At 32.8% G+C, this 15,079-nt stretch overlaps 1 protein-coding gene across 1 annotated transcript in view; it reads left to right on the top strand.

Moving 5' to 3' along the window:
* LOC139501619 (uncharacterized) overlaps positions 1 to 15,079 on the top strand; it is a 41,559-nt gene that overhangs the window by 19,591 nt on the left and 6,889 nt on the right. The window contains exons 10-12 of the mRNA XM_071290739.1: positions 3,159 to 3,280; positions 6,171 to 7,403; positions 12,394 to 12,448. Of these exons, the coding sequence (XP_071146840.1) occupies positions 3,159 to 3,280; positions 6,171 to 7,403; positions 12,394 to 12,448 (1,410 nt within the window). The remainder of the gene's footprint in view (positions 1 to 3,158; positions 3,281 to 6,170; positions 7,404 to 12,393; positions 12,449 to 15,079) is intronic.

Below are 15,079 nucleotides of genomic sequence, written 5' to 3'. Positions count from 1 at the left end.
AACCTTTAGAAGTAGCAAATAAGCAGCCTGGTGAATCGCATTCAAAGTTTGTACGATCACGAAAAATAATTGAATTAAATTGGATTAAAAAATTACAAACAGTCTACCCTCTCGGTCTTAATGATAATATCATGGGAATTGGTAGTATATCTAGATCCGATTCCGTTAACATTTTGGATATAGTTTCTAAAACTGTTCGTAAAAACCGTTCTCAAGGTCGTAGAATAAATCGCAATCAAAGAAAATTTCGGACCAATCATACCAATATTTCGGACCTAATTTCTATTTCAAAAACCAACGGCAGACATTATCTGTTAACAAAACTCTGTCCATTACCGGTTAATAAGTTAAATAAAATTTTGGAGGATTACAACACAATTTCATATAGTAGTCCTAAGTATGAAATTGTTCAAATTATTATAGCATATTGTTATTCTAAACTATTTCCCAAAATTGATCGCCCTGAAGATCATATAAAATATTTTATTAAAAAAAAGTATGTCAATAAAGGTTTTGATTTTGTAAATATTTAACGACCATTCTGTTAAAGAACAAATTCCTGGATATTTTGACAATACTGAGCTACCTCTTATTTGTTATATTTACAAGAAATCTACCCGGATATTTGTGTTTAATTATAGTCAATTGTGTAAAGATGTTAATATCAGTGAAAATACACCTACTTCATGTAATTATAGTACCTCTCCATATACTTATGGACCCATTTCCCATGTTATAACAGGAGATCTTAATATCGTTCAAGACCGAGAGTTAAAATCATTCCTCAGTAAAGGACCTAAAAATCCCCCCCCCCCCCCCCCCGTCAATTATTAATTGGAATGAGTGTCGTAATATCATCCACGACTCACTCCATACTTACTGTATGAAATGGATAAAACGGGAAAGCTGACAAAAAATCTTTGGACTCTTTTTTTAATTCAGTAATGAAGATAGTTGATATACGTATTCAACATTTTAAAGAACATTTTACTATTAACAATAACCACAATAAACCAATTTCTCGTATCAAACATAAACTAAAAGAACAAGCAAAGAAATTTGTGTTTGTCCCGGCCGATAAAGCTGCTAATAATATTATTATTATTTGACGTAAATTTTACATTGAGGTTCTGAAAAAAGAAATCACCAATTCACCAACATTCCAACTGACTCCATTTTCAGAAAACGACATCTGTAACAAACATAAACTTTTAGCTACCACTTTACAAGCAGAGCCAAATACAATGAAAGTCCCAACTATGTATTGGCTTCCGAAGCTACACAAAACACCTTACAAATATAGATTTATTTCGTCTTCAAGCCATTGTTCCACTATTGAATTGTATATTCTACTTACCAGCACACTTGGTACAATTAAAAACCTGATAATAAATTGCTCAAATAAGGCCCTCGAAAATAGTGGAATTAATTACTTTTGGAGTGTCAAGAACTCGTTGGAAGTACTTGATAAATTGCATGCTTATATTGGTGATTTTGAATCTGTTCAAAGTTTTGATTTGTCTACCCTGTATACCACATTACCTCACATTCTCATTAAGAACAAATGCACACACCTTATTAAATGGGCATTTAAAAAGTCAAAATGTGAATATATATGTTCAATCTCTTTTAGGTCATTTTTTAGTAGCAATAAACAAAAAAAAACTTATGTCAATTGGACATGCTTTGATACTATATATACCCTTGAATTTTTACTAGATAACATTTTTGTTCGCTTTGGGGATATCGTATATCGTCAGATTATCGGAATTCCAATGGGGACTATCTGTGCACCACTTATTGCGGACCTGTTTTTGTATTGCAATGAGTTACAATTTATGACAAAAATAAGCAAAGACCCATCGAAACAACATCTGATAAACAAATTTAATAATACTTTTAGATATTTGGATGACATTTTGGCTCTTAATAATGACGACTTCAGTATGTATATTAAAGAAATTTATCCTGTTGAACTTACTTTAAATAAAGCTAATACTAACAATGACCACTGCCCTTTCCTCGATTTTGATATCTATATCACTAACGGAAAGCTGAATACTAAAATTTATGATAAAAGATATGATTTTTCATTTCCTATCGTTAATTATCCATTTTTAGATGGTGACGTTCCCTTGTCACCATCTTACGGTGTTTATATATCTCAACTTGTACGATTCGCTCGTGTATGTAACAATGTTTTAGATTTTAACGAGAGAAATTTATGTATTACTGAATAATTATTACACCAGGGTTTTCTATATCACAAACTAGTCAAAACATTTACTAAATTTTATCATCGGTATAATGACATCATTCGTAAATATAGCTCAACATGCAGACTTCTTATACGTTCAGGTATTTCACATCCAATTTTTTATGGAAATATTCTTTACAAAGCATAAAGGTGTCAGTATTCACCTCAAAAACTAACAAAACCTTTGAATAGACTTATTAAGATGGGATATAGTTACGATACTGTTTTCAGGTCATTAAAGATTTCATATTTTGGCGTTAATATTGATTCACTTATAGGGTCTTTGCATCGGAACTAAACACATTTATTCAAAAACCAGTTGTTGGCATGACACGGGTTATGTTCTTCTCATATATGTTATGATGGTATGATACTAAATCCCTAACTGGAAGGATTGTGCCTGATGTTCATATGATGAAATCATAATCTTTCAGTCAGTTTAATTGAAGTCTGGAGCTTGAACTGAATTTTAATGTGCGTATTGTTATGCGTTTACTTTTCTACATTGGCTAGAGGTATAGGGGGAGGGTTGAGATCTCACAAACATGTTTAACCCCACCGCATTTTTGTGCCAGTCCCAAGTCATGAGCCTCTGGCCTTTGTTAGTCTTGTATTATTTTAATTTTAGTTTCTTGTGTACAATTTGGAAATTAGTATGGTGTTCATTATCACTAAACTAGTATATATTTGTTTAGGGGCCACCTGGAGGACGTCTCCGGGTGCGGGAATTTCTCGCTACATTGAAGACCTGTTGGTGACATTCTGCTGTTGTTTTTTTCTATGATCGAGTTGTTGTCTCTTTGGCACATTCCCCATTTCCATTCTCAATTTTACATTAATTCGTGTTAATAGAAGATAGACGGTGAAAACAAAGTTCAGTTTTTTCTTCTTTACATTTTAGAATACATCGATTTTTGGTTTGACAGTATTCACTGTCTACGTACCAGTTCTCCGGGACATGGTTTAAATCCACCTGTTATTGTAGTGTGCACTCATATTGACGAGTACAAGACAGAAAAGGAGGTACAGTATAATGATACATGCATTGTGTTCTTTCCGAAATGTTTTGACATTTCTGAATATAAACACACATATTTTTTTTTTTTTTCGAAACATAGATTATGATAAAATGTAAGAAAGAATGTTCACTTAACCTTTGAGGGAGTAAACGTGCTCTATATGATTCATAAGGATCTGTGAGACAAAGCGTATTATATTTCGGCAATTTACTATCACTAACATGCAAATTCAACATTACATTTCATTTTTTAATTTAGGACCAAATCGTACGTTGTCCAGTCCACCTTACAGATTATTACATGGTATAGTGTCTTTTTACGTATAGTGTCAATTGATCCTGTATGTGAGTTCCGAACGGTACCATCACGAGTATATGAATTCTTTAACGTCATTTTGAGCTTAACACAATCGTAAACAATAGACTATTTAGCCAATTATCAAACTTACCCACTACGGTAGATGCACTACTGTTCAGATATAATTAATATAATTAATTCAGTACTGTTTAGTAGCTTTTCTCAAATTCCAGTTTAAGGAGGTAGATTACATTACCTAACAGTCTGAACATGGAAAGTTTTAAAATTTTAAATAACTTATTGCTCGGTTGTTTACATAAACATTTCCGTTCAGATTAAAAGTAGTTGTATCTTTTCGACATATAAATTGAGGAATTTTACGTACAAAAAGCTGACATCCATACCCACTAGGACATGTTGACATACAGAAGGATTGGCTTTTCCGCTTAGGCCTTTCAGATTCTGGTTTAGTTCTGGGAGTAAGCTTAGAACAGCCCAAAAAATCCATGACGTTGATTTCAGCTGACGTATCATTATATTTATATTTTACCACGGGTGTGTACTAAAAGCGTTTGAAGAACGTCATATTAGAATCATCATTATATGACATGTATAAGTATTTTCAGAATATATCTGAATTGACACTTTTTTTTAACGAAAACAACCTGATATTAGTTTGTGAACTTATTATTGGTCATATAAATATTCAGTTGGATTCCGTTACAGTTACAGATGGGTGCAGTACTAACCTGTACAGCAAGTTTAATTGATAACCGGTCATTTGGACTGGTCAAAGTTAACCTGTGACCGGATTTAGGACTGCTCTGACCAGTCCTTGGACCAACATCTATTTAACTTGAAAAGCAGACTTGGTTCTAGGACTGTTTTCATGTCTGCCAAAAAGTTAACTTCGAAACAGGTCCGCTATTGATATAAGTTAACTTCGAACCAGTCTTGCCGTAAAGTTAACATAAGTTAACTTCGAAACCAGTCCTGCCACAAAATTTAACATAAGTTAACTTTTGCTTTGACAAATCCGATCGAAATCAGACCTGTTCCCTAGTTAACTTTTGACTGGTCTGCTCAACACTAAGTTAACCTCTAACCAGGACCACTCTACATCGATTTAAAAAAATATTTTTTAATATCTTTGTTTCGTTGTACAAACATCGAAAATAAGGTAAAATTAATACCGTTATATAAACAGGACTTAATACAAATATTTGAAAATAAAGTACGCATAAAACGTTGCTTGTAACACAAATAAATCTGTGATCTCCTAATCTATAAATTAAAAAACGATCTTGGTTTAGTGATAACGGGCACTGAATATATATTCCAATACCTATCAAATTCAACCATATTTGCACTTTATTTATATGTATATCTATCATTCTATGAAAGGATGCATTTTAAATGTTAGTTATACGTCCTTGTTAGTTATATGTTCTTGATCTATGTAGCAACAATCAGCAATATTTTAATTTCAGGATAGAATTTACTATACAAAATGAAAGCATCATTTTAACATATGACTACAAATTTTTGTTCGCATAAATTAAGGGTGCCAGTATGTCCTCCTTTTATTCAAAATATTGATACGTAACAAAATTTCAGTAGTTTTGATACCTCATGCTGACTTATACAAAATTATTTGACCGCATTGACCATATGTGCACTTTAATTTGTAAATCTATATACCCTCATAGTAAATCAGCCATATTTTTATGTCAGGATTCAATGTATAATGCAATGGACAGCAATATTGCAATACAATAAGAACAATTTTTTGTTTGCATGAATTGAGGGTGCCAGCATGTCCTCATTTTTTTCAAAATGTTGATATCTAACAAAATTTCAGTAGTTTTGATACCTCTTACTGACTTGTGCAACAAAAGTATTTGACCATGTCCACCAAAACTGACCACATGTGTACTTTAATTTGTAAATCTATATACCTGCTTGGTAAATCAGCCATATTTTTTACGTCAGGACTCAATGTATAATACAATGGATAGAAATATTGCAATACAATAACAACAATTTTTTGTTTGCATGAATTTAGGGTGCCAGCATGTTGTCCTTTTATTCAAAATATTGATACGTAACAAAACTTCAGTAGTTTTGATACCTCATCATGCTCATGTAGCTGACTTTTACAAAAAAATTATTTGACTGCATCAACTAAAACTGACCATATGTGCACTTTAATTTGTTAATCTATATACCTGCATAGTGAATCAGCCATATTTTTTTTTGGTCAGGATTCAATGTTTAATACAATGGACAACAATATTGCAATACAATAACAACACATTTTTGTTTGCATGAATTTAGGGTGCCAGTATGTTGTCCTTTGAATTTTGCAATTAGGTTTGATTTGCATGAGCATGTACATTCCCGCGTCTTGCTGTCGATGAACGTGTTAAAGCTTTTGAAGAGTTTGAAGTAATTATTTGTGAAAGTCTAGAAATTAATTTCTGTGAAATCGAATTGTTCTGATGATAAGATGTTTAGAACACTCACAGTAATATGTGTTACATTGTTTTAACATGTATAACAAAAGTATTTCAATTTATGTTTGATTTTTATTTCAGGTTGAAGATAGGAAAAAAGAATATATCAAAAAATTTAAAAAATGTTTTGGAGATCAAGATAAAGCTAATCACAACAGAGGCGTCTTCTTTATTTCTAATACAGAATTTCTTAAAAGCGACTTTAACAAATTGAAAAACAAAATTTCTGATGTTGCAAAAAAGATGATGTATTTTACCGAGGAACTGCCTATGCATTGGATTCAACTTGAAAATGCGTTAAGCGTGTTGAAAGACGAGTCGAAACAGAATATATTGTCATGGCAGGCTTGTGTGGAATTAGCCGAAATGCTTTCTATCAAAGAAAATGAACTTCTTCCTTTCCTAACTTACCAGCATAAAATTGGGAACATTATTTTTTTCGCTGACATAAAAGAGTATATCGTTTTACAGCCAGATTGGTTAGTCAAGTGTTTCAGGTGCCTAGTATGCGATAACCATCCACAAAAAAGAAATATTGAAATAGTACAGTTAACTGATTGGCACAATCTGGAAAAGACCGGACAATTATCAGATAATATTATCGATAGGCTTTTTGAAAAAGAACCTGACTTAGAGTTTGGAAAATATAAAACTCACATACTTCATGTAATGGAAAAATTTGATATTATAGTAAAACCCCAGTTAACAGCTACCAACAACGATTCAAGTCTGATACAAAATTCATACTATATGCCATGCATGATTACAACGGAATCGACTTCTCTCGATATTATTCAGAAAAGTTTCGGAAGTGAAAAGAGTAGTTTTAGTTCTTCACCATGGTTGATACTTGAATTTAAATTTCTCCCCCTTGCTTATTTCAATCATATTCTATTCTATTATATTACAAGATATACAGTGTGTGAAGAGAAAGATGGGCAAACAACTTTATATAGAGGAAAGGCATTGGTCAATTTGGATAAAACCGGAGTCAGAAAGTTATGTATCTGTTTCTCAAAGAATGTTATAGCCTTACAAATATGGCGATTAGCTGTTGTCGAGTACAGCCGATATGACACTATTTTAGAAGAACTATGTAGAAAAATTCAAACGTTAAAGAAAAAATTAAGCCAGAACATATCTTACGATATAAAAGCAAAATGCAGAAATGGGGATTACTCTAACAAACAAGGCAGAATTACTTATAAAGAACTAGGTGATAACTGTGTAGCAGGACGCTACTATTGTGGTGAGCATAGAGAAATGCATAGTAAGGACTACGTAGAGAATACCTGGTTACAGCATGCTGATACAGTAAGTAGGATTTTGTTTGAGTGTACACATGTGTGTGCTATTTTATTGGTTTGCCTGTATTTTCCTGACCTGAGGTTGCCTTTATAAGGCTTTCATTAATAGCTATTATAAGGCTTGTATTAATAGAGAATGAATTTAAATATTAATAAAGACCTCTATCAGTATCATCAACTTATATGACATGAAATATGAATAAATATAATAGGTTTTGAACATATCCTCTCTTCCTCATTTTCATTATTGGTAAACATGTAAACTAATATAGCTTATCTGTTACATGTTTAATGACACATCAAACTTGTTAAATATCAGTGATTTAAAGTAATTTTCGTTTCTAAACAACATTATACTTATATGTTTTAAAAGTAACCAACCAATCTCAATGTTGTTTTTTCTTCTGCGAATAAACTTCGTTTAATTTGTTTCCATTAATCTACTTTTCACTTTATCGTCAAAACCTAACTCTTTATCATCAGATAATGGTTTTCAAAGTAATTTTACTACTCTGTAAACACATACTTTGATTAATCGTATTATTAGAATTCGATATTCACCATATGTGTTGTAAGTTATCTGTGTTGTCCCCCTTCATTTGAGTAACAGCGATTGACATTAGTCGAAACCTTTTTTTTTAAACCAAATCTTTACAACATATACCTAACGATAACCACGGAAATGTTTTATGTAATTGCTGTATTGATAATGAACCGTGATTCAAAACTCATTCTATAAACAAAGTGATAACTACTATCAAATAGGTGTGCTATTGAATCTTGCAAATAACAAAGCACCAACTAATGGATAGAAGGTAGCACCGATCCCATGGTAGTAACTTATGAATATGTGTGACTATAAATTGCAATAACTTGTGATGATATGTAATATTCTCATAGCTGTACTTTTGAATATGTATTATAACGATGTTAGTATTCACTATTTACCTGTTGGATAAAGGCACAATCATTCATTTATAAACGCGAAAGAAAGAAATGCCAATTCGCTTTTATCACTCATTGTTTGTTTCAATTTCGTCAAAATAAGCTTATAAAACATCTTTGAATTAATACTTTTGAAAAATATTAATATTAATTGAATGGTCATAATGTTGTTGATTCATCCTTTTTAACGAAAAATTATCACGGATTTTTTTCCATAATTAAAACCTGTTCGATATGTAAAATTTCCTGGATCACCAAGCATGCTTTTTATTATTATTTCGAAGTTTTCTGTTAATATTTATCATAATGCTTTTTGTCGAGCCTTCGACTTTAGTCGAAAAAGCGAGACTAGGCGATCCTACTTTCCGTCGTCGTCGGCGGCGTCCACAAATATTCACTCTGTGGTTAAAGTTTTTGAAATTTTAATAACTTTCTTAAACTATACTGGATTTCTACCAAACTTGGACAGAAGCTTGTTTATGATCATAAGATAGTATCCAGAAGTAAATTTTCCCGTATTTTACTTATAAATGGACTTAGATTTTCTTCCAGTTAACATTACATACAGTCTGTAGTTAAAGTTTTTAAATCATTTTTTAGATTCATAAACTATCCTGGATTTTTACCAAACTTAGACAAAAGCTTCTTACAATCAAAAGATAGTATCAAAAGGAATATTTTATTGATTGTTTTCCTCATTTTTGTTGAGCCTGTGTTTTACAGCAAAAGTAGGCGAGACCCTGGGTTCCGCGGAACCCTTACACATTTTTTTACTGAATCATGCGTTTAAATGTAAATGAACGTATATATTTTGTACCTTGTAAATACTTCATTCATGTCATCAACCACTGAGTTGTGTTATCGGTATATACATGTACGTAAAGCACTAGTTATAACATGTAAGGGCTACTCATAACATTCTTCCAGGAGTGGTCATGATTTGAAGCAGAAATAAAACACTACACGGACATCTTCTCCGAATCAATACATATATGTGTAACTTTCTCGTATATATCATACTTTCATCTTCTTTTCGATCTTATGATTATCGTCGTTTTTATTGTGCAATGTAAAACAATGTGTTCTTAATATAAATATATAATATTTGTTTTTAAATACTGATCTTCTAGTCGGTTTAACTTCTATCGATCTTCTTTGGTTTCTGCTCAAAACACAAAAGAGAGTTAAAAATCCTCATTTAAAAGTATTTACTCCTATAAAGAGTGACAGTCTACTAAGTATATCGGCAAACTTATACTTGTTTATACATGTATAAGGCAAGACGAATACATAGATGGTGAAAATGTCATTAATGGGTAATAATTCCAATAAGGAGTCACCAGACAATTTTTTCCATGATTGTCTTAATTGTACACCGTGTCTTGCTGATCATTTTTTTCTTATTTAAGTTTCTATCTATCTATTGTAATTTTTTAAGATATAAGGCAAAAACGCAAAAAAATCGTCATCAAGGGGCAACAACTCTAATATGGATTCGACTATGGCGACTTATTTGTAAAACTCGTCTTACTGGTCATTATTGCAATCTAAAACGTCTTTTTATCTATTATAATTTTCGATATAGTAGACAACAATGAAAAAGGGTAAATTTTGTTATTTCAGGACAATATCTTCTTTAAGAAACCTGAACGTTTTGACGTAGGACAACTATTAGAGCTCAGCATTCTAAACATTTTGGCTCTGTCAGATTTTCTCTATTTATAACGCTTTTCAAAATAATAGACAAAACTTGTATTGTACCCCTATGATAAATTTCAAGCCATGTCGGCCATCTTGGTTGGCAGGCGGAGTTACCGGACACATTTTTAAAACTAAAAACCCCAAATGATTATGGTCAAGTTCGGTAAAATTTGGCTCAGCAGTTTCCGAGGAGAAGATTTTTGTAAAAGTAAACAGACGACGATGGTCGACGGACGCAAAGTGATTAGAAAAGCTCATTGGGGACTTTTGGGCCATGTGAGCTAAAATTAAAAATAATAACAACCCAACTATTTTAACAAAAGAAAAACAAAAAAGACATAAAGGCACTCTTTGGACAATGTACAATGAAAGACTAGAGTACAAATATGACCGTAGCACAATGGCGGGATGTATAAATACCTAGCCACGCCAAAAGTATAAACCAACAATGGACTTAACAGTAAAGATTTAAAATATACAACGACAAATTAAAAGAAAACTACAACACGTAATTAAGATGATGTACAACATCAGTACCTAGAAACTATGATTCAAGATCACCATGCATTATTTGTGAAGTTGATATGGAATATTTATCAACAAGGTGTTGGTACATGTATCTTCCGATGAATCTTTTTAGAAAAAAAAGACCAGACGTTCTTTGACATATAACCATGGTTCACGAACTTTCTGTTAGACACTGTTGACGTAAAACAAAGTTTGAGAAGCAGCTGTACGCTCTTGAATATCGAATGAGTCTGGAAATGTATATCCCATATGCAGGTGAAGTTGGTTTATTGCTATTAAGGTGGGGGAACATTATAATATCAAAATTAAAATTGTATCGTGTGTCAAAGATTCTTGTACGGAGATGACCGATTAATCAAATTCGAGTTATAAGTCTTAAAATGAGGCGGAGGAAGCCGTGTCAATCCTTTCTTTAATTTCTGGAGAATATTTTAAGGGAACCAAATCTGCAAAGTTTGAATTGTTAATAAAAGGAACATCATCAATATATCTAAAACCACTACGCGAGTAAACAGTTTCACAATATTTTTAAAGACCCTCTTTTCCCCGAATAAGACTTATCTCCAGATTTGTACTTATATGATCAACAAGACGGGTGCCACATGTGAAGCAGGATCGGCTTACCTTTCCGAAGTAACCACGATCTGGGATGTTTGATGGGGCGTGTATTTCTTAATCTTTGGGTTTCTATGTTGTGTTTCCTATATAATTTCCTATACTAATAATGATACTGTTGTTTGTTTTTCGGTCCTTTTCTTTGTTTTTATTGCGTTGTAATTTTTTTTTGTATCTTTCGTCCAATTTTCTTATATGTACCTAATCCATTTTAGTCGATATATATCACGGATCTGCCACCAAGTTATCCTGCCAATATTTAAAACTTAAATGCAACATATCAATTAAAAAAAAACTTTGATGTCAGTTTAGGCTTTAACATAATTAACATTTTAATGATCGTTGTAATTTCAGAATTAGTGTTTTCAGCTGCACCATGTTTACATGTCTGTCCAACATGACGAATACCAACTTGTGATATGTGTTTTGTATAAGAATAAAATACTTAATCGTTTCATAACATTTTAAATTGCCGGCAAATAAGTAAGCATGTTTAACTGTCATTCCATCGTATGTGTACATAAATAAATTGAGATGTCGAGTATATTCTAACGAGAAAAAAGCAAAATAACCAAACAAAATGAACCACATCTATAGGACAAACTGCAAAAATAACAAAACGCCAAATGTAAACATATAAATCGTCACGAATCTACAACAGTTACAAATACATCTTACAGAGACAATCAAGTCATTAAGTCCAGTTATTCATAACAAAACCAATAAAATATGACTGTAACTGTAACGGGCGCGGAGCATCCACATGCACATGTAGCGAGGTTTGATTTCGTTTTTCAAATAGAAATACCGCTTAGTGGTTTTTCTGGTTAACATGTTTAGTTTTGTTTCTGTAGGATACGGTTAGTAGAAATCGGAAGACGTGGTATGAATGCCAATTATACAAATCTCCATCTAAGTCACAGTGTTTAAAAGTAAATAATTATAGATCAAAGTTCGGCCTTCAACACGGCATTTATGTCTACGAAAGACACAACTCCCTTTTGTCTATGCAAGTAACTCAAGTATATCAGTATGAATCCTGTATGATATAGTTTGTTTGATCAATTTATCTCGAGATCGCTTGTCAATAATAATGTGTGTATAGTTGAAACTAAAGAGGACAATGTAGTTGCATCACGTAACGTTATCGTTTAATTGTTCATGTTTTCTTTTGCTGCATTCAATAAAGTTACTCATTTCTTTTCCAGGTAATGGCGAAACTAAATACAGAACTGGCTGAAAATAATCCACGGAATAGTATTGGTAATTGACCTAGAATAGATTCATTGAAATTAAGATTCATTCGCAATAAGGAAAGTACCTCCACTTAGTTACACATTTTCCTTTTTTTCCCCATGTATCAAAGAATTGTACGTAACCGAATGTACCCCCGTACAGTGGAGATCAGTTCTAACCTCTCATAAATTCTGTCAAAATCTGTCAGGAGAACTGTTCTCGAACAGTATGTAGAACTGTCAGCCTGACACCTTGTAGTCAGTTCTAGGTTAGAACTGTTCTAGCTAGAACTGATTTGGTCAGTTCTACCTAGAACTGATTTGGACAGTTCTACCTAGAACTGATTTGGACAGTTCTAGCTAGAACTGATCCTGACAGTTCTACCCTAGAACAGTTTTAGACAGTTCTAGCTAGAACTGACCAGTCAGTTCTACTTCTAGAACAGTTCTACAAAATGTACGGTTAGAATTGATTTCAAATTCTACGGCTAGAATTGATTTATAAATTCTACGGCCAGAATTAATTTACAAATTCTACAGCTAAAATTGATTTATAAATTCTACGGCTAGAATTGATTTATAAGTTTTAAGAAATATTTGTCTTAATATAAAGGCTTCGGCAAAATAGCGATTAATATCATATCGAGTTTAGCTATTTTGCCGGTTTTATTTCAGATTTATAATCGGCAAGAGACTGGTGACATGTTTAACCCCGCCATATTCTGCATGTATGTGCCTGTCAGGAGCCCGAAATTCAGTGATTTACTTTGGTTGATGTGTAACATAAAATATTTGTTTTTCTTTCATTTTTTGTACATAAATTAGGCCGTTAATTAGTATTATGGGGGTGGGGGGAAAGGGGGGGGTATTATTTGAATTGTTTTACATTTGTTATTCTGGGAGTCAGCATGGCTCGTTATCACATAACAAAATTATCTGACCGCATTAACCAAATATAATATCTGTGTACGAGTAGTTTTCATACCTCGGACGGACCTGTTTAACAAAAATCTTTTGACCACATCAATCTAAACTGACATTATTTGCTCTTTCTTTCTGCAAATCTATATAGCTGCACACGGTACTTCAGTTTTAATTTTAGGTCAAGAGGGACTGTACTATACAAGTTACAGCAATATTGGAAAATAATTTTGTTCGCATCAATTTATAGTGCCAGTATGCAAGGGCAGATCCAGCAATTTAAAAAAAAGGGGGGGGGGAGTTCCAACTATATGTTCCCATTCAAATGCATTGATCGTCAAAAAAACAAATATCAGTAGTTTTCATACTTCAGACTGAGTCGTATAATAAAATCTTTTGACCACATCAACCAAAACTTACCATATTTGCTTATTTTAGCTCACCTGGCCTAAAAGGCTAAATGAGCTTTTCTCATCACTTGGCGTCCGGCGTCCGTCGTCGTCCGTCGTCGTCGTTAACTTTTACAAAAATCTTCTCCTCTGAAACTACTGGGCCAAATTAAACCAAACTTGGCTACAATCATCATTGGGGTAACTAGTTTAAAAAATGTGTCCGGTGACCCGGCCAACCATCCAAGATGGCTGCCATGTCAAAAAATAGAACATAGGGGTAAAATGCAGTTTTTGGCTTATAACTCAAATACCAAAGCATTATGAGCAAATCTGACATGGGGTAGAATTGTTAAACAGGTGAAGATCTATCTGCTCTTAAATTTTCGGATGAATCGGATAACCCGTTGTTGGGTTGCTGCCCCTGAATTGGTAATTTTAAGGAAATTTTGCTGTTTTTGGTTATTATCTTGAATATTATTATAGATAGAGATAAACAGTAAACAGCAATAATGTTCAGCAAAGTAAGATTTACAAATAAGTCAACATGACTGAAATAGTCAGTTGACCCCTTTAGGAGTTATTGCCCTTTATAGTCAATTTTCAACCATTTTTCGTAAATCTTAGTAATATTTTACAAAAATCTTCTCCTCTGAAACTACTGGGCCAAATTAATCCAAACTTGGCCACAATCATCTTTTGGTTTAGTAGTTTGAAAAATGTGTCCGGTGACCCTGCCATCAAACCAAAATGGCCGCCATGGCTAAAAATAGAACATGGGGTCAAATGCAGTTTTTGGCTTATAACTCAAACCCAAAGCATTTAGAGCAAATCTGACATGGGGTAAAATTGTTTATCAGTTCAAGATCTATTTGCCCTGAAGTTTTTCAGATGAATCGGACAACCCGTTGTTGGGTTGCTGGACCTGAATTAGTAATTTTAAGGAAATTTTGCTCTTTTTGGTTATTATCTTGAATATTATTACAAATAGAGATAAACTATAAACAGCAATAATGTTCACCAAAGTAAGTTTTACAAATAAGTCAACATGACTGAAATGGTCAGTTGACCCCTTTAGGAGTTATTGCCCTTTATAGTCAATTTTTAACCATTTTTCGTAAATCTTAATCTTTTACAAAAATCTTCTCCTCTGAAACTACTTGGTCAAATTAATCCAAACTTGGCCAGAATCATTTTTTGGGTTAGTAGTTTGAACAATGTGTCCGGTGACCAGGCCATCCAACCAAGATGGCCGCCATGGCTAAACATAGAACATGGGGTATAATGCATTTTTTGGCTTATAACTAAAAATCCAAAGCATTTAGAGCAAATCTGACATGGGGTAAAAT

This window comes from Mytilus edulis, chromosome 13 (assembly GCF_963676685.1).
Source record: "Mytilus edulis chromosome 13, xbMytEdul2.2, whole genome shotgun sequence".
NCBI classification, from domain to species: domain Eukaryota; kingdom Metazoa; phylum Mollusca; class Bivalvia; order Mytilida; family Mytilidae; genus Mytilus; species Mytilus edulis.
Note: the sequence above shows the minus strand (reverse complement) of the source record. Positions and strands in the feature narration are given on the sequence as shown.